Source organism: Pelodiscus sinensis, chromosome 19, assembly GCF_049634645.1.
Source record: "Pelodiscus sinensis isolate JC-2024 chromosome 19, ASM4963464v1, whole genome shotgun sequence".
Lineage (NCBI taxonomy): Eukaryota > Metazoa > Chordata > Testudines > Trionychidae > Pelodiscus > Pelodiscus sinensis.
The window spans coordinates 12,329,934-12,354,188 of record NC_134729.1 but is presented as its reverse complement, the minus strand read 5'-3'; the positions used below and the strand labels follow the sequence as shown (position 1 = coordinate 12,354,188).

The following is a 24,255-nucleotide window of genomic DNA, read 5'->3' as shown; positions in this document are numbered from 1 at the left end:
TCTTAGCAACTACCTCCCCTCCTGCTTGTGATCCCGCTGGATCCCTGGGGTAGCCACAGCCGAGGTGGTTTGTGTGGCATAATGAGGTTGAGACAGGGCAGCGGGGTGTGTGTGTGTGTGTGTGTGTTTCCTAGCCTTCAGCTATCAATCTCCTGTCATCTCAGAGAGCAACCCCCACCAGAAAAGGCAGCCAGACTGGCTCCCTGTTCCATTGGCTATCATGGGCATCCTGTGACTGCCAGAGACCCTAGGAGAACAGAGTGTGGGAATCACGGACTGGGCAGGGTGGTTGAGTGGTTAGAGCAGGAAAGGCCACGCGTCAGCTCGGGGAAGGGGATTAACGCTTAGCGCAAGAGAGCCAAGACTCCCTCCACCACCCTGCTGTCACACCTTGGCCAGTGTCCGTCATCAGCTGGGCACTTGGGCCACCACTCAGGAGAGATTCAAAGACCACCCAGCTGATTCGCCTCAGCCGGCAGCATGCGTGACTACTGGTGGTGCACATCCGCACATGCCTCACTTCACATCATTTATTCCGCACATAGCTGGAAAAGATTAGGGGGGAACATGGGGTCATGGCCTCACTCTGCACCTCAGTTTCTCCCCCTGCCAAAAGGATTTGTTCTCCCTCCTCTCCTGGGGCTGGTTGTGCGGCTTTGATGGGTCCCCATCTGCTCCCGCGCTTGCTCCCGAGCCTAGCACTAGGAGTTCCACAGCCCCCGTCGCCCGCGGGGTATAAAGGAGGCATTCATGGCAGCTTGGAAAGGAACAGCGCGGCTGTTGTGAAACAGGGGGAGGCAGGAGGACAAACAGGGGCAGGGCCGGATTCCTCCTGGGGATTTGTTTACTGGGCCTGCTGATAACAACCCTGCATTCCTCACCCGGCCAAAGCCCTTGAGGGCGTACGCAGGGCCTGCTTCCCGCAGCTGGAAGGGGTCGGCTAGACAAGAGTTGTTCCCAGCTACCGGCGGTATCCCGGAAAAACTCTTCCGCGGCCAGGGACGCATTTGCTCTTCCGTGTTTTTCCCGGAAGAGCGACCACGCTCTTTCGGGAGCCCCTCTCGGAGGGATAAGGGGGCTTTCAAAAGAGGGGTTCCGACAAAAGGATTGAAAAAGAGCAGCAGTGTCACTAAGATGCAGCCAGCTCTGGGGCAAGGCCTGGCAGCTGGTGAGCAGCCACCCAGTAACACCGCCCAGGGTGGGGCCCCCTACCCGGACATGCAGTCGCCTCTAGGAGACCAGGCTCAGCGCGCCGAGGCAGGGGGGTTTTTGAGTCCCTGGGCTCACTCGGCTCCGTGGACCACGGGCCCTGCTGGGCGTCAGCACCAGTCCTCAGAGGACCCCTGCTGAGTCCATCCTCCCCCCCACCCCAATTCCTGCAGCACAGCACTCCTGGAACCATGCTGGGGCATGGGGGTCAGCACAGACAGAGGGGAGAGTACTCCCCCCCCCCGCTGAGTCTCCCTGCAGCCCAGCGCCCCCTGCTGAGCCCCCAGCCTGCTCCCGGCAGCACGGCGCCCCCTGCTGGGCCCTGGGGGTGAGCTCTGAGGTACCCCCTCCTCCTCTGCATGCAGGAGCCTTGGATGGGGAACCAAAAGGATGCAAGTACAAACTGTGCCTGCATCACCCCCGCTCGCAGGCCCCCACGGGGCCACCTCCAGGACCAGCCTTGGGCCTGAGCCCCCTCTCCTGCCTCCTCTAGGCCAGGGCCCCCTGCCCAGCTCCCCCAGGGCCCCGCCAGCTCCCCTGCGTTGCCGCCGAAGGGCCAGCTCCCAGGGTCAAGGACACCCGGGGAATCTCCCCCAGCGCCAGGCCGGCCACAGTAACCGCTCGGACAGGACAGGGCCTGGTGGCAGGAGCAACGGAGCCTCCTCCCTAGCAGACCGGAGCAGCTGCTGTTTTTCTGGGGTTACGGTCGTCCCAGCCTCCTTTAAACCTCTACTGGGGAACAGGTCCCCGTGACCCTCACTCCCCACCAGAGCCCTGGGAACCCCCCGCTCTGCCAGCACCCCCCACTCCCCACCAGAGCCCCGGGAACCCCCCGCTCTGCCAGCGCCCCCCACTCCCCACCACAGCTCCGGGAACCCCCCCGCTCTGCCAGCGCCCCCCACTCCCCACCAGAGCCCCGGGAACCCCCCGCTCTGCCAGCGCCCCCCGATCCCCACCACAGCTCCGGGAACCCCCCGCTCTGCCAGTGCCCCCCGATCCCCACCACAGCCCCGGGAACCCCCCGCTCTGCCAGTGCCCCCCGATCCCCACCACAGCCCCGGGAACCCCCCCGCTCTGCCAGCGCCCCCCACTCCCCACCACAGCCCCGGGAACCCCCCCGCTCTGCCAGCGCCCCCCACTCCCCACCACAGCCCCGGGAACCCCCCCGCTCTGCCAGCGCCCCCCGATCCCCACCAGAGCCCCGGGAACCCCCCGCTCTGCCAGCGCCCCCCACTTCCCACCAGAGCCCCGGGAACCCCCCGCTCTGCCAGCACCCCCCACTCCCCACCAGAGCCCCGGGAACCCCCCCGCTCTGCCAGCACCCCCCACTCTCCACCCACCCACAGCCCCGGGAACCCCCCCGCTCTGCCAGCACCACCCACTCCCCACCAGAGCCCCGGGAACCCCCCGCTCTGCCAGCGCCCCCCACTCCCCACCAGAGCCCCGGGAACCCCCCCGCTCTGCCAGCGCCCCCCACTCCCCACCAGAGCCCCGGGAACCCCCCGCTCTGCCAGCGCCCCCCACTCCCCACCACAGCTCCGGGAACCCCCCCGCTCTGCCAGCGCCCCCCGATCCCCACCAGAGCCCCGGGAACCCCCCGCTCTGCCAGCGCCCCCCACTTCCCACCAGAGCCCCGGGAACCCCCCGCTCTGCCAGCACCCCCCACTCCCCACCAGAGCCCCGGGAACCCCCCCGCTCTGCCAGCACCCCCCACTCTCCACCCACCCACAGCCCCGGGAACCCCCCCGCTCTGCCAGCACCACCCACTCCCCACCAGAGCCCCGGGAACCCCCCCGCTCTGCCAGCACCCCCCACTCTCCACCCACCCACAGCCCCGGGAACCCCCCCGCTCTGCCAGCGCCCCCCACTCCCCACCAGAGTCCCGGGAACCCCCAGCTCTGCCAGCGCCCCCCACTCCCCACCACAGCCCCGGGAACCCCCCGCTCTGCCAGCGCCCCCCGATCCCCACCACAGCCCCGGGAACCCCCCGCTCTGCCAGCGCCCCCCGATCCCCACCACAGCCCCGGGAACCCCCCCGCTCTGCCAGCGCCCCCCACTCCCCACCACAGCCCCGGGAACCCCCCGCTCTGCCAGTGCCCCCCACTCCCCACCCACCCACAGCCCCGGGAACCCCCCGCTCTGCCAGCGCCCCCCACTCCCCACCACAGCCCCGGGAACCCCCCGCTCTGCCAGCGCCCCCCACTTCCCACCAGAGCCCCGGGAACCCCCCGCTCTGCCAGCACCCCCCACTCCCCACCACAGCCCCGGGAACCCCCCCCCGCTCTGCCAGCGCCCCCCACTCCCCACCACAGCCCCGGGAACCCCCCGCTCTGCCAGCGCCCCCCACTCCCCACCCACCCACAGCGCCGGGAACCCCCCGCTCTGCCAGCGCCCCCCACTCCCCACCCACCCACAGCGCCGGGAACCCCCCGCTCTGCCAGTGCCCCTCACTCCCCACCACAGCCCCGGGAACCCCCCGCTCTGCCAGCGCCCCCCACTCCCCACCAGAGCCCCGGGAACCCCCCCGCTCTGCCAGCGCCCCCCACTCCCCACCAGAGCCCCGGGAACCCCCCGCTCTGCCAGCGCCCCCCACTCCCCACCACAGCTCCGGGAACCCCCCCGCTCTGCCAGCGCCCCCCGATCCCCACCAGAGCCCCGGGAACCCCCCGCTCTGCCAGCGCCCCCCACTTCCCACCAGAGCCCCGGGAACCCCCCGCTCTGCCAGCACCCCCCACTCCCCACCAGAGCCCCGGGAACCCCCCCGCTCTGCCAGCACCCCCCACTCTCCACCCACCCACAGCCCCGGGAACCCCCCCGCTCTGCCAGCACCACCCACTCCCCACCAGAGCCCCGGGAACCCCCCCGCTCTGCCAGCACCCCCCACTCTCCACCCACCCACAGCCCCGGGAACCCCCCCGCTCTGCCAGCGCCCCCCACTCCCCACCAGAGTCCCGGGAACCCCCAGCTCTGCCAGCGCCCCCCACTCCCCACCACAGCCCCGGGAACCCCCCGCTCTGCCAGCGCCCCCCGATCCCCACCACAGCCCCGGGAACCCCCCGCTCTGCCAGCGCCCCCCGATCCCCACCACAGCCCCGGGAACCCCCCCGCTCTGCCAGCGCCCCCCACTCCCCACCACAGCCCCGGGAACCCCCCGCTCTGCCAGTGCCCCCCACTCCCCACCCACCCACAGCCCCGGGAACCCCCCGCTCTGCCAGCGCCCCCCACTCCCCACCACAGCCCCGGGAACCCCCCGCTCTGCCAGCGCCCCCCACTTCCCACCAGAGCCCCGGGAACCCCCCGCTCTGCCAGCACCCCCCACTCCCCACCACAGCCCCGGGAACCCCCCCCCCGCTCTGCCAGCGCCCCCCACTCCCCACCACAGCCCCGGGAACCCCCCGCTCTGCCAGCGCCCCCCACTCCCCACCCACCCACAGCGCCGGGAACCCCCCGCTCTGCCAGCGCCCCCCACTCCCCACCCACCCACAGCGCCGGGAACCCCCCGCTCTGCCAGTGCCCCTCACTCCCCACCACAGCCCCGGGAACCCCCCGCTCTGCCAGCGCCCCCCACTCCCCACCACAGCCCCGGGAACCCCCCCCCCCGCTCTGCCAGTGCCCCCCACTCCCCACCACAGCCCCGGGAACCCCCCCCGCTCTGCCAGCGCCCCCCACTCCCCACCACAGCCCCGGGAACCCCCCGCTCTGCCAGCGCCCCCCGATCCCCACCACAGCCCCGGGAACCCCCCCCGCTCTGCCAGCGCCCCCCACTCCCCACCACAGCCCCGGGAACCCCCCGCTCTGCCAGCGCCCCCCACTCCCCACCACAGCCCCGGGAACCCCCCGCTCTGCCAGCGCCCCCCACTCCCCACCACAGCCCCGGGAACCCCCCGCTCTGCCAGCGCCCCCCACTCCCCACCACAGCCCCGGGAACCCCCCGCTCTGCCAGCGCCCCCCACTCCCCACCACAGCCCCGGGAACCCCCCCGCTCTGCCAGCACCCCCCACTCCCCACCACAGCCCCGGGAACCCCCCCCCGCTCTGCCAGCGCCCCCCACTCCCCACCACAGCCCCGGGAACCCCCCCGCTCTGCCAGCGCCCCCCACTCCCCACCACAGCCCCGGGAACCCCCCCGCTCTGCCAGCGCCCCCCACTCCCCACCACAGCCCCGGGAACCCCCCCCCCGCTCTGCCAGCGCCCCCCACTCCCCACCACAGCCCCGGGAACCCCCCGCTCTGCCAGCGCCCCCCACTCCCCACCCACCCACAGCGCCGGGAACCCCCCGCTCTGCCAGCGCCCCCCACTCCCCACCCACCCACAGCGCCGGGAACCCCCCGCTCTGCCAGTGCCCCTCACTCCCCACCACAGCCCCGGGAACCCCCCGCTCTGCCAGCGCCCCCCACTCCCCACCACAGCCCCGGGAACCCCCCCCCCCGCTCTGCCAGTGCCCCCCACTCCCCACCACAGCCCCGGGAACCCCCCCCGCTCTGCCAGCACCCCCCACTCCCCACCACAGCCCCGGGAACCCCCCGCTCTGCCAGCGCCCCCCACTTCCCACCACAGCCCCGGGAACCCCCCCCGCTCTGCCAGCACCCCCCACTCCCCACCACAGCCCCGGGAACCCCCCCGCTCTGCCAGCGCCCCCCACTTCCCACCACAGCCCCGGGAACCCCCCCGCTCTGCCAGCGCCCCCCACTCCCCACCCACCCACAGCGCCGGGAACCCCCCGCTCTGCCAGCGCCCCCCACTCCCCACCCACCCACAGCGCCGGGAACCCCCCCGCTCTGCCAGCGCCCCCCACTCCCCACCCACCCACAGCCCCGGGAACCCCCCCGCTCTGCCAGCGCCCCCCACTCCCCACCACAGCCCCGGGAACCCCCCCGCTCTGCCAGCGCCCCCCACTTCCCACCACAGCCCCGGGAACCCCCCGCTCTGCCAGCGCCCCCCCACTCCCCACCACAGCCCCGGGAACCCCCCGCTCTGCCAGCGCCCCCCACTTCCCACCACAGCCCCGGGAACCCCCCGCTCTGCCAGCACCCCCCACTCCCCACCCACCCACAGCGCCGGGAACCCCCCGCTCTGCCAGCGCCCCCCACTTCCCACCACAGCCCCGGGAACCCCCCGCTCTGCCAGCACCCCCCACTCCCCACCCACCCACAGCGCCGGGAACCCCCCCGCTCTGCCAGTGCCCCTCACTCCCCACCCAGAGCCCCAGGAACCCCCCCCCCCCGCTGTGCCAGCGCCCCTCACTCCTAAACTGCAACCCCTTCCAGCCCAGGCCCCTCGGCTCCTGCCCCCAAGCTTTGCCGGTGCCCCTCATTCCCAGCCCCTTTTATCCAGCCCTCAACCCTCCCATCAAACCAACAGCCCCTAGTTGTGAAACCTGTCGGGGGGGGGGGGTGTTGGGACCGTTTCTCTTGCTGCCCCCCATGGACCCCAGCTCACGAGGACGCGGCCCCGGGGCGCAGCTGGAAGAGGGGACACCGAGGCCAGGGAGCCTCTGCTCAGTCCCAGGGGTCAGGCTGTTCCTCTCTGCCTCCCCTCCCCCCGCTACTGTTCAGTTCCCTTCCCCAGCTTCCCCCCGACTGCAGATGTGCACCCCGGGCAGGGCTCCCGGAGAGGAGGAAAGCCCCTTGCCAGGCGCCCAGCCACACCCCCTCCCCCTCCCCCCAGAGCCAGCACCACCCCCAGCCAATTGTATGTACCATTTATTACAAAAATACCATTCACATTCTCAGGGCCAGCTGGGCGTGGGGGTGGGGGGGTAGCCCCTCGTGAGCCGGCCCCATGGGCCCCCCATCCTACGGCCCAGCCGCCTGCGGTTCATCCTTCATGTTTAACCCCCAGCAGCTCTCCCTGTCCACCAATCACAGCCCTCCTCCCTGAGGGCTGAGAGGGAAGGGGGCCGTCTGATTGGAGGAGCAGGTAGCGGAGTCTGGGCAGGTGGCCAAAGTGTAACATGCAAATCGTGGTTATAATCCTTCAGTGAGCTGAGAAATCCCCAGGCATGAGGGGGCGGGGAGGCGAGAGGCGGGACTTCCTGTAATGCCCATGTCAAAAGAAGGCAGGACTTCCTGCAGTGTTCCTGCAAGGTTGGTGCCAAAGGCAGGCGGAACTTCCTGCTTTGCCCTTGCACAGAAAGGTGGGACTTCCTGTGATGCTCCGCTGATGCCCATTCGAGCAGAAGGTGGGACTTCCTGCCATGCCCTTGCCAGAGAAAGGTGGGACGTCCTGTAATGTCCATGCCAGAAGCAGGCCAAACATCCTGTGATGCCCCGGTCACAGAGACGGAACTTCCTGTGATGTCCATACTAGAGGAAGGTGGGACTTCCTGCGATGCCCTGGCCAGAGGAAGGCGGGACATCCTGTGACGGACAGAGGAGAACCTCGCCCAACAGGAAGCCTTTCAGGAGGTGGTGACGGTGTGACCTAGGGCAGGCATCCGAGAGGAAATTAAAGTGCTTGGAACAGAGCTGGCGGGAGCAGAGCAACACAGGAAAGCCCAACCCTGGCGGAGAGGAAGCAGAGGGGCGGGGGGGCGGGACGTGCTCTGAGGAGGAGCAGAGAGGAGGCCTGGCTCTCACTCCTGCCCCCCGCCCCTGGCCAGCTGGGTGCTGGTCCCTCCAGCCCCGAGTCCCGGCCTGGTGCCTAGCAGTTCGTGTGGCAGCTGGAGTCCGGGCTGTCGGCGCAAAGCTGGGGCAGGCGGGCAGCTGGGGGCTTGTGGCGGAACATGCCCGAGATGTAGAAGGCCTGGAAGGAGGAGGAGAGAGAGAACAAAGGGGGGGGGGGTGAGGCGGGAGAGTTCAAAAAGGGGGGGGAGGGAGCTGATCGCATGGATGTGACTCTCCCTCCTCCACATGCCTCACTGCTGCCCAGAGCAGGGGGCGTTTTCCCCACAGCTGGGTGGAGGGGAAACAGAGGCAGGCTCTGAGGTTATAGGGCAAGTCAATACATAAGGCAGGAATAGGACCCAGGACTCCTCTAACGCCACCAAATCCCCCTCCCAGAGCTAGAGGTAGAACCCAGGAAACTCGACACCCAACCGGTTGGATTCCAGATTCCATGCCTCCCTCCCTGCCTCAGTTTCCCCATAGGTACAAGGGAGCTCACACCTCCCGCAGGGGCTGTGAGGTTTGCTGTGCTAAATACCCCCTGGGCTGTGGGGGTGGGGGGGAGCTAGGTGCCTGGGCTCCCATGGGAAGGGTATCCTGGAAGCCAGCAGCCCTGGGACAAGGGAAGATTTCCTCCTTGTTGCCTGTTATAATGCTAAAGCCGGAGGCATTTCCTGTGCTGTTTCCTCTCAGCTCGCGCTCCAGCCCTGCACGCGACCGTGCTTCAGCACCTCAGCTGGCTGCTCACAGACACCCTCCCCCGCCAAGCTCCCTGTGCAAGGCCAGGGGTGGGGAAAACAGAGGGGAGAATCCCGGATCCAGCTCCAGCGCTTGCCATCCAAGGAGGTCAGAGCTCCACTGGGAGAGGGAAAGCAACTGGCTCAAGCTCGCACGAGTCAGTGGTTGAGCCAGGAGTTCTGGCCCCCACACCCCCAAATCTGGGGGGAGAACCCAGGAAACCTAGCTCCCAGCCTGCCGCATCCCGGATGCTGGCTCTGACCAAGTCCCCTCCTCTCCCAGGAAACAGGACCCAGACGACCCGGCTCCGAGCCCTCTTGCTCTAAGGGCTAGACACCACCCCACTCCCCCACTCCAGCTGCTGCAATCCACGCCCCTGCCAGGGCTAAGAATAGAACCCCGGCCTCCTGGCTCCCGGAACCCTGCTCCGCTCGCGCCTTAACCCCCTAGGCCCCAGTGCCAGGGAACAAGCCAGGAGTCCTGACGGCTCCCAGCAGGCCCATGGACCGAGCCGGGGGCAGGCTGGGACGCGGACTCACGACTCACTGGAGCCGGGCGGCATGTGGGCTGGACAAGCACCCATCCGCCCTGGCTGGACGGACAGAGGGGAGCGGGGACAGACAGACAGACAGGGAGGCTCTGCCTTACCACCCAGTAGGCGACGAGCGCCCCCTGCAGGAAGCCCACGGCCACGTCGGAGGGGTGGTGCCGGTAGTCGGAGATGCGGGTGAGCCCGGTGTACAGGGCCAGAAGCAGCAGGACAAACTGCACCAGGGGGCGCAGCAGCCGGGCACCGCGCCAGGTGAACCGCGCCTGCAGGTAGAACTGGAGAGAGGTGGGGGGTGAGCGCGGGGCACCCCCATGTCCCCTCCCCCGCAACGCTGCAGATCCCCTCCCCCCATGTGCTCTGATCCCTGCCCCTCCACCCCCTGCCCGCCCCACCCCTTCTGCCCCCCACTGGCACAGGGCGTCGGAGCTGGGGGGCCACGGGCAGTCCCCTGCCTGAGATACATTCCCAACTCGCCGCCCCCACCCATGCATGCCCGCCAGCCGGGGACGCACAAAGGACCCATTTGTGCCTCTCCCCAAGGGAACAATGGAGCCTTCTCCATCGCCAACCACGGACCCAGGCATGGGAGGGCGGGGGGGTGAGAGCCATCCGGGTGCACTGACAGCAGGGGGAAGTTAACCTACTTGGACGAGGCGGGAGCTGGGTTGGGTGCAGGGAGCAAAGGCAAAGGCAATGAGGGGAGTGGGCGAGACGGGCTGGGAGCAGGGTCAGGACACCTGGGTTCCATTTCCAGCACCGGGCAGTGGGGACTAGTGGTTAGAGCAAGGGGCTGGGAGCCAGGGCGTTCCCCTCTGTTGGGCTCAGTGTGCCCGCATGGAGAGGGGCCTGGACTAGTCCGGCGAGGCAGGCGGAGCAGCGAGTTAATACCTCTCCAGCTCTCCGAGGGCGAGCCCGACCGGCACGACTCGCCCACTGGGCAGCGCTACCCTCCAGCCCGGGAGAGTCGAAGGATGGGACCTAGGGCAGCCACGATTTGACTGCACCTCAGTCGGCAGCTCAGGGGCTGGGCGCAGAACCGCCCATCTGCCAGTACACCCGCCGGCCACTGGGCAGAGAACCCAGGCGTCCCGATACCCAGCTCCCTTTGCTTTAACCACTAGACCTCACTCCCTCCCACAGCTGGGGATAGTCCTGACTCGCAGCCCCCACCCCCTGGCTCTAAGCCACAAGGAGCCACGTCCCTCCCAGAGCCAGGAATAGAACCCAGGAGTCCTGGCGCCCCGAGGGCTCTGCACGGAAATCCAGCCCCCACCCTCACAACTGCCCTTGGCAGGAAGAACCTGGCCCGCAGGGGCCGTCTGCCGGGTTATTCTGGGCACTTGGCTCCACTCCCCACTGAGTTCTCAATTGCAGGAGCTGCGCTGGCTCTGGGGTGGGACCCTGGATGGGGTGAAGAGGGGCAGCCAGGCCCCAGACCTCCCCCACCATGCAGGGAGACCTTCCACCCCCCCAGTGACTTCCCCTAGCCCTCCAGTGACTTCCCCCAGCCTGGCTCTGTGGGGAGACCCCCCACGCCCCAGTGACTTCCCCTAGCCCTCCAGTGACTTCCTCCAGCCTGGCTCTGTGGGGAGACCCCCACTCCCCAGTGACTTCCCTCAGCCTGGCTCTGTGGGGAGACCCCCACTCCCCAGTGACTTCCCTCAGCCTGGCTCTGTGGGGAGACCCCCCACGCCCCAGTGACTTCCCTCAGCCTGGCTCTGTGGGGAGACCCCCACCCCCCAGTGACTTCCCCCAGCCTGGCTCTGTGGGGAGACCCCCACCCCCCAGTGACTTCCCCCAGCCTGGCTCTGTGGGGAGACCCCCACTCCCCAGTGACTTCCCTCAGCCTGGCTCTGTGGGGAGACCCCCCACGCCCCAGTGACTTCCCTCAGCCTGGCTCTGTGGGGAGACCCCCACCCCCCAGTGACTTCCCTCAGCCTGGCTCTGTGGGGAGACCCCCACCCCCCAGTGACTTCCCCCAGCCTGGCTCTGTGGGGAGACCCCCACCCCCCAGTGACTTCCTCTAGCCCTCCAGTGACTTCCCCCAGCCTGGCTCTGTGGGGAGACCCCCACCCCCTCCGCTCCTCAGAGACCTCCCCCTGCCCGGCTCTGCAGCAAGACCCTGCCATGCACCCAGGCTCCACAGACCAGAAGATCTCCCCCTACCCCCAACCCGGGGAACCAGGCGTGGCCCATGATGGGTAGGGCGGGCGTGTCTGCAGGAGATTCTGGGATGATCAGTGGGGTCTGTGGGTGGTGCTGGCCGGGGGCACTTACCACCAGGTAGGTCATGCTGTACATGGCGAAGGAGGCGTGGCCGGAGTAGAAGGACTTCCTAGAAGAGGACAAAAAAGGGCCCGTTATCACTGGCGGCCCCACCCTCGGGTGCAGAAGGATCCCGCCTGCAGCCCTTCCCTGTGCCACCTCCTCAGCTGTCTGAGATCCCCTCCAGGGAAAAGCCAGGGGGCTCCAAAGCTGAGCCACCCCCCGCCCCCGGCCCCAGACACCCCAGGCTCCATGGGACTGCGCCAGGTGTTACAGACACACAATATCTTGGTGCTAATTGTCCCCACATCACAATCTGCACCCTCGCCCGGAAGTAAACTTGGAGGCAGGGGGCTGCAGGAGAGACTGCACAGACTGGGTCGGACTGGAGTCCTAAGGCCAGGGAGCAGAGGTGCGAAGGGCCAACACAAAGAGGCAAAAAGCTTTCCCTTTGTTCCAAGCATGGACCTTTCAGCGAGCGGTTGCACCCCGCCAAAGAGTCTGCCGGAGGGGGGGACGCCCACCAGACCGGCCGGTGGAAGCTGGGGTGCAAAAGTGGGACATGTTGGTAGGATCTGTTCTGAAGCCTGGGCGTGCCTCAGTTTCCCAGGTGCCCTGCCCGGGGTGCAGCGGGGGAAGGGATGAAGTTTGCTCTCAGGGCAGGCTCACAAACAGAGGCACCATGTGGCTCCCCATCTGGGTGGAATGAACTGTCCTAAAGGAACGGGCTGAAATCCACCCAGCTCCAGGAGGGGCCCAGAGAGACGGCGCCAGCCCAGTGACTCACGAACACACCGCGGGGACCGAGCGGAGACCTCCCCCGCTCGGAAACAAAGGCCTGGCAGAGGTGTGGAGGGAAGAAGTTGGCTTGGGAACCCCGGAGAGTCTCTCACGTAGGAGCTGAGGAAGTCAGACACACGCACAGGGCGTGCACATGGGAGTCGCTAGCAATGTTCCCTCTTATTTTTCCCATCCGCGTGCAGAATAATTTTTGTTGAGCGCGCCAAGGCAGGTGCAGATGTGCACCATCTGTGGAAACATCTGCTGGCGGCAGTGGACGTAATCAGCCAGGCGGGCCCCGAATCTCTGCTGGGTGGCTGCCCACGTACTTAGCTTATGGGGAACACTGGTGGCTAGAACTATGGGCCGACCAGCCTCTCCACTGTCTCCATCTCTCCATGGGAACCAGAGGGCTGCCCCGGCTCCCAGCTGACTGATCAACCCAAAGGGCGGACAAGCCTCCGCTAGGGTCTGGCCCAGCTGGCTCACCGGGCTTCCTGCTCCTCCGAGGGCCTGGCAGTGCAGGCGTACTTCTCCACGTAGCCCCAGGAGCAGTTGAGGAGGGCGAAGTCGGGCCGGCAGACGGCCAGGAAGTGGGGGCGGAGGCGGCCGACGGTGATCTTGGCGATGTTGGTGAGGGACTGTCCCACGGTGCAGCCGAAGAGGAAGGCGCCGATCTCCTTGTAGAGGATGGCCACGTAGGGGTTGGAGACGAAGGCGCGGGAGCCCAGGCGCAGGGCGTAGATGCGGTAGCTCTCACCCAGGGCGATCTGGGGGGCACCAGAGGGAGGCATTGGGGGACGGCAGCTTGAGGGGGTCAGCCTCCCCCATGTGTGGGGATGGGAGATAGGAAGCAGCCGGATTCATTCCCCGCCTCCCCCATTCCAGCCCCTTGGATTAGCTCCATAACCTCATCCCTTTCCCTTTTGAAAGCCAGCCCTGCCCCCCAGGATTTTGCCTCCCCCTCCCGTTCTGCCCCACATCCTGCAGCGGGGAGTTCCACGGGACAAGCAGCTGGCTGGATGGTAGGGGGAAGAGTCAGCTCTGCTGAGTCGCACCCAGGCTGGGATCCTGTCCTCTGGGCCAAGGGCTGCTGCTTCAGAGGAAGGATCCGAAACCAGTGCTCTGCATTTCGTAAGGGGCACAGGGGGTAAGCTACACGGACTCCACTGCAGCCCCTCTTACCAAGGCCCTGCCACCTTGCAAGGAATGTGGCAGGGGGCGCTCTCCCCCTGGCTGTTGGGGCTGGCCCCAGAGTGGCGCTGTGCTGCAGGGGACTCAGCAGGGGGCGCTCTCCCCCAGCCATGGGGCTGGCCCTAGAGCAGTGCTAGGGGCACGGTGCTGCAGGAGGACTCAGTCGGGGGCGCTCTCCCCTGGCCGTGGGGCTGGTCCTAGAGCAGTGCTAGGGGTCACGGTGCTGCAGGGGGTGCTCTCTCCTGGCCGGCAGGCTGGCCCCAGAGTGGCGCTGCGCTGCAGGGGACTCAGCAGGGGGCGCTCTCCCCCAGCCGTGGGGCTGGCCCCAGAGCAGCGCTAGGGGGCGTGGTGCTGCAGGGGACTCAGCAGGGGGCGCTCTCCCCCAGCCGTGGGGCTAGCCCCAGAGCAGCGCTAGGGGGCGTGGTGCTGCAGGGGGCTCAGCAGGGGGCGCTCTCCCTGGCTGGCGGTCTGGCCCCAGAGCGATGCTAGGGGGCGCAGTGCCGCAGGGGGCGCTCCCCTCGACCCGGCGACTCACCGAGAGGGAGGTGATGAGGATCCCCACCGAGATCAGCACCGTGTCGCTGACGGTCTCCGCCTGCTTGAGCGGGTAGCGGATGCTGCTGTCGTTGCAGTAGAAGCCGCGGCGCATGGGGGGGACCAGGCCGATCTCGCAGATCAAGAAGGGGACAGAGGCTGCGGCGGGAAGAGAGGAGGGGCGCTGGGGCGGGGCTTACTCAGCCCCCTCCCTGAGCTGCTCGGAGACCCTTCCCCCCCAATCCCTCGGGCTCAGGACACCCCCAATCTGACTGCCCCTTCAGGGCAGTCGCCCTGCTCTCCTCCCCCCACAATCTCGCCGCCTAGTCCCCAGCTCATGGCACCCTGCCCCTGCCCAGGGACCACCCTGTGACACCCCACAACCCCACTGCCCTCCCCCCAGGCATTGTGTTACCCCACCCCAGCCCCACCGCCCCCTCCCCCAGGGACCAGCCCGGGACTCCCCACTCCCTCAGCTCCGGTGCATGATTCATCCCCCTCCACCCTGCCGCCCCCCCAGAACTAGCCTGTGGCAGCCCCCCCAAATCCCCAGCCTCTTTGCTTTGGTGGGGCTCTCCCCAGCTCCTCCCCCATGTCCCCCCCAAGGCAGGGCACACGGGTCACAGCCCAAGAGGTGGCAGGGAGGGGAGAGCCCCCCCCCCTCCCGCAGCACTTGCCTGCCGGGACAGGGCCCAGTCTGCTTTGCATTAGGGCTGCTGGCAGCGGCCAGGGAAGGGGGTGCAGGGAGGGGGGAGCAGGCCTTAAAGTTCCAGCTGATTCCTAGAAGCCACGTCTCCGCCTGGCTCTTAAAGGGGCGGTAAAGCCACGTTCCCCTCCCTCGCTGGAGGAGAAAAACGTCCATGTGGCCGAGTTACCTCCCCCTCTGCCACGAACCCTGCACCTGGGAGAGACCCCGGCAGCGCTGGGGGCAGCGAGCACCAGCCTGGGCAATGGTGAACCGACGCTGGTGAGGGGGGAGCAGGGAGCCTGGCACCAGCGTGGTCAGAAGCTGGGAGTGGGAACCACAGTGCTAGTGCTCTCCCCGGTGATCCCAGTGAGCGGGGCTTTCACGTCCTCGCACTAGCACTCTAGCACGAGGATCCCGGTGAGCGGGGCCGTGCATGTCCCGGCACTAGCACACTGTTGCAAGTGTCCTGGTGAACTGGATGCGCATGTCCTGGCACTAGTGCCCTGTTCACAAGGATCCTGGTGAGATGAGTACGCAAATCTCAGCACTAGTGCCCTGGCACAAGGATCCTGGTGAGCTCAATGTGAAAAGCCTGGCACTAGTGCCCTAGCACAAGGATCCTGGAGAGCTCAATGTGAAAAGCCTGGCACTAGTGCCCTAGCACAAGGATCCTGGTGCACTCAGAGGCTGGGAGCACGAAGAAATGGAAGAGCCCAAAGGAGTTGGCATGTGGGGGAAGGGAGCGCACGCTCTGCTTCAGTTAGGTGGGATTCAAGCCCCGGCCAGACCCAGGTGTCCTAGCCCACGGTGCCTGGGCTGTCACTTTAAGGACGAGGCTGCATCACCCTCCCGGGGGCTCAGGGCTGCTTTTGGGGGCTGAGAACGATGTTTCCATGCTCGGTTCCCAGGTTCCCTCCCTTCCCGTCTCACTTGGCAAACGAGTTTTCTCAGGATCCTTTTTCCGATGGGCCAGGCTGCCCGCCAAGAGCCAGGGCGCTGCCCATGGAGCCCTTGGCACAGGGGGCCTGGCTCCTCCCCCTGTAGGGGGCGCCACCACCCTACGGGGGCAGGGAGACGGCGAGGGCGCCAGGGCTGCGGATGCCCAGCAGGGGGCAGTGCTGGCCTGGGGCAGGAGCCCTCCAGGGCTGGGTGTGGGGGATGCTCTCAGAGAGGAACCCAGTCACGTCCGGCAGGAAGGAGCTGCCCGGGTTTATGTCAAAGATCTGAGACTTGCAGGGACGGCTGGCCTGGGCGGAGCCCCCCCCCCCCCCCCCCCGCCGCACACAGATATCAGGGTCCCAGGGACTGGCCTGAGCCAGCGCCAAGTTTCCATCCTGGCTCAGCTGCCCCATGCCCTGCCCAGCCTGCAGCGTATTTACACACAGAGCCCTGGACAGGGGGCACAGCAGCCCCAACCGGGAGCCCCAACCTGCCCACTGGGGCCAGACCCCCAAGCGGGGTAAACCAGCATGCTGCATTGGAGCCATGGGGCCAGACCCCCAAGCGGGGTAAACCAGCATGCTGCATTGGAGCCACGGGGCCAGACCCCCAAGCGGGGTAAACCAGCATGCTGCATCGGAGCCACGGGGCCAGACCCCCAAGTGGGGTAAACCAGCATGCTGCATCGGAGCCATGGGGCCAGACCCCCAAGTGGGGTAAACCAGCATGCTGCATCGGAGCCACGGGGCCAGACCCCCAAGCGGGGTAAACCAGCATGCTGCATCGGAGCCACGGGGCCAGACCCCCAAGCGGGGTAAACCAGCATGCTGCATCGGAGCCACGGGGCCAGACCCCCAAGCGGGGTAAACCAGCATGCTGCATCGGAGCCACGGGGCCAGACCCCCAAGCGGGGTAAACCAGCATGCTGCATCGGAGCCACGGGGCCAGACCCCCAAGTGGGGTAAACCAGCATGCTGCATTGGAGCCACGGAGCCAGACCCCCAAGTGGGGTAAACCAGCATTATCCACTGGAGCCACAGGGCTTTGGGTGGAAGAAAAATTCCAACTGCCCTGAAATCCGGGGGGGAGAGGGGGTTTCAGAGACACGCGCTGGGCAGAACTCCAGGGAGGGGCAATTCCACGGCGTGGCCCAGACCGGGTACTGAGCACGTCGGGGCTCCAGGCGTGTGCGCCCGGGGTTCCGCTGGCCGTGCGAGGGGACCGGACATTTCACCTGCACGTGCCCTCGTGTGCCACCGGCTGCAGCGGGTCTGGGGGAGCCGTTAAGCTCCGTACCCAGCCGGTGTGTTCCAGGGGCACGAGTCTCTGCCCTGCAGGGCGGGATTCAGCCAGGTGAGTGGGGGCAGCATCAGGCCTAACCACTAGGGGGTGCTGCCAGGGGGCACTTCAGCCCTCTGAAGGGGACACTGCCAAGGGGGAGCCACCGTGAGCGCAAAAGGTGGGACGCCTGGTTAGCTCCAGGCCCTGGTCGACGCCAGCCCGATACCCTCATGCCCAGCCCTGCCCTGCCCTGCCATCTCTCACACGCCAAACCTCCCGGCTGTTTGGAGAGGGCCGGGCTATTCTTGGCCATGTTCTTGGGTCCCCCTCTCCCGCTGGCTGGCTGCCCAGGGCTGGGGGCTCCCTGCCAGGCCGGCCAGGTGCAAGGCTGGGGGGGGGGGAGAACAGGCCCCCGGAGGGGGTTCCCTGCCCTGCTTTGGGGAGGGGGGGAGGACAGGTCAAGCCTGCACTGCACCCCCACAGACCCCAGGAAGATGCATTAAGACCAGAAACTCCCCTGCCCCTGGTTCCGGCCTCTCCCTGCCCGGGCTGGGCTCCACGCCGGTCACCGGGGTGAGGAAGCAGGTGGATCCCGCAGGAGTACGAGAGGCCGGGGGGTGGGGGGGGACACATGGAGCCCCCTAGGGAGGGGGCAGGAGACAGCTGCAGGGCGTGGCCAGGCCCTGACTGGCAGCCAAGAGCTCAAGGCTGGGAAAGGGGGGTGGGAGAGCTCACGCCAGGGCAGAAGGCAGAAGAGAAAAGCAGGCCTGGGGGGGGGGGGGGAAGACAGGAGGAAGCTGAAAGAGACCCCCCCCAGCAGGCCCCTGCCTGTGTCCTCCCCGCCCAGCGTGCCCCTGCCTCTGTGTCCTCCCCCCCCAGCAGGCCCCTGCCTCTGTGTCCTCCCCCCCCAGTATGCCCCTGCCTCTGCGTCCTCCCCCCCCAGCAGGCCCCTGCCTCTGTGTCCTCCCCCACCCCCAGTATGCCCCTGCCTCTGCGTCCTCCCCCCTAGCTGAAGCAGAGACCCCTGGCAGGCTGCAAGCTGGTGCCATGCGGAGGGAGGGGGTAGGAGCTGAGCAGGGGGCTCTGGAGGCTGCCCACGGCACGGCCCCAATCCTGGGGTGGGCTGTGCCCGCAGAAGCAGCAGATGGGGGGTTCCCCAGGGATGTTAGTGGGTAGGCGAGTGGAGTATCGACTACTCGCCTTCCCCCCCCCGCTGTCTCTCTCAGGGGCAGCAAGGGGGAGGGGAACAGGAGCTGGTGTTGGGGGGGGGGCACCTTAAAAACCAGTTCTCCCCAGCACCATCTCCACCTGCTGCCTCTGGAGGGGAACGGGGCTGCAAAGCAGCCTCTGCCCGCAGCAGGCCGAGGTTCACCGTGGGCAGAGGCTGCTCCGGCACCAGCCCCCGGCCGTGCCAGCTCAGGCCGCCGCGCACGGGGCTTCTGGACTCGGCGCGAGCCCAGCCCGAGCAGTCCCCCTCGCGCTGATCGCTGCGCCGCTGCATTTTAAACGTAAGAGCCTGCCGGCCCAACCTGCCTCCTGCCAGTAACCCCATCACCCCAGACAGCCCCCCCATACAGCCCTGCCCTCTGCCCCTCGCACAGTCCAACACCCCCATCCCCAGGATCCACCCCCACCCCACAATCCAGCCCCATCACCATCCCGCTCATAGGATCCTTGACACCCGCCTACTCCACTGCTCCCCCTGCTCACGGCATCTCCCACCCCCTCCCGCAATCCAACCCCTCCCCAGGATCCACCCCACCCACCTGCCCCCCTCAGGAGCCTCCCCCCTAGCTATGCTAATGTATCTGAATACTCCCCTGGCTCACCCCCCTAACTCTGCCCCTCTGAGCCCAATAGCCGGCCACCAGCGCTCTTGGGTCAGGGGGCGCGAGGAGAGGGAAGGACGGCCCAGTGGTTAGCACGCTAGCCCGAGACCTGCGCTCAGTGCCCATTTCTGCTTGGGCAAGTGACTTGCCCCTCCATGCCTCAGTTTCCCCCAGAGCCCTACCACATGGAGGGGACGTACACTAAAGATGGCAGGAGGTTGGATACCAGGGCCCACGACTCCCATAGGGGAACTGGCACAATCCAGCTTTGCCCTGCTCCTCTTTGGGGTCTGCTGCATTACGGTAAATCGGTGCGGACTTGCACCGGCACCGTCAACGCCCTCCAGGGCGGACTCACTCGGGTTCCGTTTACACCCATTCGTAATCGGCTTCAATTAAACCGATGTCGGCTCTGGGGCCCCCCCGTTTAACTCAGAGCAGTTCCCCAGCCAAGAAAGAGCTAAGCCAGACGATCCCGCTCTGCAGAGTAGGGCAAAACGTGTCTTGCGTGGAAAAGGCGTCACACTCTTCCACACTAGGGATGTAATAGTGGAGTCGATCAACTCACGAGCAAAAGCTTCTAGGTTAATGTTATAGACAAGACGCATTTCCCCCACCCCCCAGGAAATATTTGAGCAGGCTGGCCAGCAGCCCGGTTCAGTCCTGGCTTGTGCTGGGTCTGGGACCTACCCCTGCTGTGGCTCCGCATTTCAAGTGTATTAGGAGCCAGGTGGCAGGCAGCCTGGCTCAGTTCCCACTCGTGCTGGGTCCAGGTCAGCCCCTCCACTGGACAGGAGCTGCTACCACCGTGTGCTGCTGCCTCTGTATCAGAGGCAGCACGGCGGTGTGGAAGGCAGCCGGTCCACAAGAGGAGCTGATTTTTCAACTGGCTCCCCTCAGAGACCAGCTCTCTCCTGGCACCCCGGAGTAGCAGGGTGCTCCCCAGGAGTGGGGCTGGAGCATACTGGCTGCCAGCCCCACCTCCAGGGACTATAAAAAAGTCGAGTAACCAATAAGAATTCATGCAGTTAATCGACGATTCCGTTAGCGATATTTAACATCCTTATTCTGCACATCCAGCGAGCTCAATCGACCGTCTGCCCAGAAGTCAAATAACGGCCGAGCATTCTGATGCCGCACTTTGCAACCCTGTTTCTCCTTCCACGGCCTCCTCTCGTTTTACTTCGCCACCCCGCAAGGTCTCAGAATGGTTGCAGTCAAGTTGAAACATTTTGATTGCGTCAAGCTGAAATCTTTCGTTCCACCCACAACGTGGCTTTGCTGGTCCAGCCAAAGCAACAAAGCAACAAAAATCCATTATCTGCTTCGTTCTACTTATCCAGCCCCCAGAACCCAAAATAGACCCCGCCTGTAGATTTATCCCAGGGTATCTCTGCCTATATATAGCCAGCGAGACATCAGAACCCAGACCGGCGATGGACTGATGGATCCGTTTATCTCACTACCCTGTCCCTGAAAGCAGCCAGTGTCAAAGAACAAAATACTGTTGGCAGCAATTACGGGAGAATACATGATAACCTTCAAAGGCTGATTTATACCCCAAACAGGCCCTTTCTAGTCCTTTCAAACCTTTTGGTTATTATGTTTAACCCTCTAACTCTTCATAGTCTCATTAGCCCTTCCGCTTAAAAAAGAAAAATCCTGTTGAAATGAAAGACATCTTGTAGCAAGGAGTTCCACAGACCAATGACCCATGTGTATTTGGGAAAGAATCCCTTTGCTCTGTTTTGCATGAGCCACCTTTTCATTCAGTTTCACAGTGAACAAATCTACCTTCTCCACCTCTTTTCTAACACTCCCACAGTCTGAATCCCTTTGTACAGAAAAAGCCTTTCCCCAGGCCTCAAGCTATCCTCCAAATGTCCTAGAGGCGGGATTCTTCTGCAGACTGAACTGGGCCCAGCACCCCTGGTGGGTCTGGCCACTGATGTCACTATAACATTCTCCATCTTATTCTCCTTCCTAGCCTCACGTTTTTTCCCCTTAGCAATGCCAGTAGTTGAGTGATTGACAGACTCTGAAAGCTCAGATCCCTGCAAGATCCAGATGAAACCCTGACAGTGAGATCCCAGCTGCAACAGAGCCATTAAATATCCCTCCAGAGGAGGTATATGGGGCATAGCTGATGCACCCGGCCTCAGCTGGCACCCAGGTCATTTATAGCATAAGGATGATGGACTTGAAATGGTGCTGGATCGGAGGCTCCCCCAAATAGCAGCCGGCACAGGAGACACCAGAACCCAGGCCGCCGATGGACTGGTGGATCCGATTGGCTCACTACCCTGTCCCGGAGAGCAGCTAGACTAAAATCCTTCTGGCAGCAATTCTGGAATACACGTGGACTGCCACGATTCAAAGGTCAATGTACAGGCCCTTTCAAATCGCTTGGTTATTACTTTTAGCCCTCTACGTCGACACACTCTCGTGAGCCCTTCCGCTTATAAAAAAAATCCTGCTGAGATCCAGGACATCCTGTAGCAAGGAGTTCCACAGGGGTCCCAAGAAGGAGGGTTCAGGGAGACAAGGGGCCTCAGAAGAGGGATCCAACCTCGCCAGGGTTTTTTCCTCTGTGGGGCAGCTAGCAATTCTGCTCCCTCCCCCGGGCCACCTGGCATCCCTGCCCATACCCCTCCCTATTGACATGATCCCACTTAGGTGTTTGGGCCCAAGTTTCCTCCCCAGAGGTGGCTGCATTTCTGGGCCAGGACACAGCTTAGGACTGGAAGAGGCAGGAGTCCGAGCTCCCCAGCAGGGGCAAGGGGGATCCGCAATGCATGGGGCTCTGCTGACCCCACACTCACCCACGAGCAGACAGACGATATCCAGGACGACCAGAGTCTTTCTCTGCCCCTGCCCTGGGGCAGCATAATCCTCAGGCGGGGAGCTGGGAGCCCGGACAGTCACCCGGACGTCTCTGGGGCCGCCAGGCCATGCCGGGGGCTCCCCAGGCAGACTCCGGGGCCGGTCGGGGAGGAGTTCGCACTTGCTCTTGTCCATGGCCTTCGGGCAGCGGAGGAAAGGTGCAATCCAGATTCCTCCCGCAGCTCAGAGAATCGGGATTTCCAGCCCCGGGAGCGACTCCAGATTCCAGCCCTGGACAGAGCGGGAGGGGGCTGGTGTCTCCTCCTCTCTGTACAGGGGTCAGGGAGCCTGAAAGGCAGCCACACAAACAAACCTTGCTAAGCAGAGGCTGCGGCTGCCCTGGGAGATGGGGGGCAGAGCAGGGAAATGGGGGTTCAGTGGCAGGGAGGGGGGAGGAGGTGTATGCACAGGGCCAGCTGTGGGGGGGGGGGGGGGTGGGGAGGTGGAGGCTGGGCAGCGAGGGAGCTGCCCTGAGAGTGGGGGCAGTGCAGAAACCCCAGCTCCTCCTGGCTGGATCCCTTATCTTCCTGAGCCCCCTGAACCTCCCCTTCAGGGGGGCAGGGGGGACCCCATGTGGCCGAGGGTCCAACTTTCCCCATGGGCGAGGGGATTCAAGGGGCCTGGGTAGGGGGACCCAAGCAGCCCCCCAAAGGGGAGGAGAGGTTCAGGGGGTGGGGGCCCGGGGAGGAGGGTCCGGGGGAGTCTAGGAGGTACTCTGGGGGGATGGGGCTGAGATCAGGCTCGGGACCCCTGCAGATGGACGAGATCCAGGGGGTCTGGTAGAGGCATGGGGGGTCCCAGCTTCCAATGAGGGAAGTAGGGCCCAAGGGGGCACCTGGGAAGGGGCATATAGGGAGCAGGGGGCTGGAAAAGGGGGGGTCCACTCAGGGTTCTCAGCTCCTGTCAGGGAAGGGGAGGTTCGGGGGGAAAGAGGCCCAGAAAGGGGGCCCAGGGATGCCAAGAAGAGGGGGGACAAATGGGTTCCCCACTCCCCCGGGGGGCAGGGGAGGTCCGGGGTCCCAGGAAGGGGGTTCGGGGGGGCTGGAGAAGGGAGGCACCAGGGTTCCCAGCTGCCCCGGGGCAGGGGAGGTCCGGGGTCCCAGGAAGGGAGTTCGGGGGGGCTGGAGAAGGGAGGCACCAGGGTTCCCAGCTGCCCCGGGGCAGGGGAGGTCCGGGGTCCCGGGAAGGGGGTTCGGGGGGGCCGGAGAAGGGGGGCACCAGGGTTCCCAGCTGCCCCGGGGCAGGGGAGGTCCGGGGTCCCAGGAAGGGGGTTCGGGGGGGCTGGAGAAGGGAGGCACCAGGGTTCCCAGCTGCCCCGGGGCAGGGGAGGTCCGGGGTCCCGGGAAGGGGGTTCGGGGGGGCCGGAGAAGGGGGGCACCAGGGTTCCCAGCTGCCCCGGGGCAGGGGAGGTCCGGGGTCCCGGGAAGGGGGTTCGGGGGGGCCGGAGAAGGGGGGCACCAGGGTTCCCAGCTGCCCCGGGGCAGGGGAGGTCCGGGGTCCCGGGAAGGGGGTTCGGGGGGGCCGGAGAAGGGGGGCACCAGGGTTCCCAGCTGCCCCGGGGCAGGGGAGGTCCGGGGTCCCAGGAAGGGGGTTCGGGGGGCCGGAGAAGGGGGGCACCAGGGTTCCCAGCTGCCCCGGGGCAGGGGAGGTCCGGGGTCCCAGGAAGGGGGTTCGGGGGGGCCGGAGAAGGGGGGCACCAGGGTTCCCAGCTGCCCCGGGGCAGGGGAGGTCCGGGGTCCCAGGAAGGGGGTTCGGGGGGGCCGGAGAAGGGGGGCACCAGGGTTCCCAGCTGCCCCGGGGCAGGGGAGGTCCGGGGTCCCAGGAAGGGGGTTCGGGGGGGCCGGAGAAGGGGGGCACCAGGGTTCCCAGCTGCCCCGGGGCAGGGGAGGTCCGGGGTCCCAGGAAGGGGGTTCGGGGGGGCCGGAGAAGGGGGGCACCAGGGTTCCCAGCTGCCCCGGGGCAGGGGAGGTCCGGGGTCCCAGGAAGGGGGTTCGGGGGGCCGGAGAAGGGGGGGCACCAGGGTTCCCAGCTCCCCCGGGGCAGGGGAGGTCCGGGGTCCCGGGAAGGAGAACTCGGGGGGGCCGGAGAAGGGGTCCCGGGGCCGCCCTCCCGGGTACCTGTTGCCCGCTGCCGGGCTCCGGACTCGGGCTCATCTCCCTGCAGCCGGGCCGGGGCGATCGCTGCCCGGGCTCCAGCTCAGCCCCGCGCCGGACTGAGGCGGGCGGCGGCTGCTCCCTCCACCTCCAGCTGCTGGGACCGAGACTCCTCCCCCCCTCGTCCTGCCTGGGTTTCCCCGCGGCGGGAGGGGCCCGGGCGCCGGAGCGGGGGGAGGGAGGGAGACAGAGCTCAGGACTCCTGGGACCCTCCTGTGTATCGGGGGGGGCGACCCCCCCACCTGTGCGCGATCCCCCCCTTCCCCCACTATCGGAGTCCCAGGCCGAGGGGGAGGAGAGAGGACTGATATGGGGGAGGGGCCCGGCTAAGCCAGGTGGGGCAGGGAAAGCGGCTCCCCCCCCCCCCCGGAAGAAGGCTGGCACGGGGAGCAGGGTTTAAGTCTCCGCCTTGAGGAAACCTGGGTTTTATTCCCTGCTGCGCCTTTCACCAGGGGGCGTGCCTCAGTTTCCCCATCCAGACCGCGGGGGTAACCCGTCTTGCCCTCACTCAGGGCTGGGAGGTTTGACCAGAGAAGCTGGAAGTTGCTCCTCTGCTGTGATAAGGGCTCCACACAAAGACCTTAGACCGAGTTGAACCCACTTTTTGC

General features: G+C 66.7%; 1 protein-coding gene across 1 annotated transcript; it reads right to left on the bottom strand.

Annotated features, from left to right (window-relative positions):
- Window positions 1-6,897: 6,897 nt before the first annotated feature.
- LOC102456134 (phospholipid phosphatase 3-like) lies at window positions 6,898-23,781 on the bottom strand. The gene is made up of 7 exons (XM_075902309.1): window positions 23,612-23,781; window positions 21,434-21,782; window positions 13,876-14,033; window positions 12,636-12,916; window positions 11,379-11,436; window positions 9,200-9,376; window positions 6,898-7,952 (listed from the first exon to the last, which is right to left on the bottom strand). The coding sequence occupies exons 2-7, from the start codon at window positions 21,627-21,629 to the stop codon at window positions 7,851-7,853; spliced, it is 972 nt and encodes a 323-aa protein (XP_075758424.1). The 5' UTR covers window positions 21,630-21,782; window positions 23,612-23,781; the 3' UTR covers window positions 6,898-7,850.
- Between the last annotated feature and the right edge of the window lie 474 nt (window positions 23,782-24,255).

Coding starts and splice junctions, on each gene's coding strand:
- LOC102456134 (XM_075902309.1), bottom strand. CDS start 21,629: ATGGACAAGAGCAAGTGCGAACTCCTCCCCGACCGGCCCCGGAGTCTG. Junction 14,034..21,433: donor TATCGTCTGTCTGCTCGTGG/GTGAGTGTGGGG, acceptor TTCCCGCCGCAG/CCTCTGTCCCCTTCTTGATC. Junction 7,953..9,199: donor CGCTCGTCGCCTACTGGGTG/GTAAGGCAGAGC, acceptor TCCTCCTTCCAG/GCCTTCTACATCTCGGGCAT.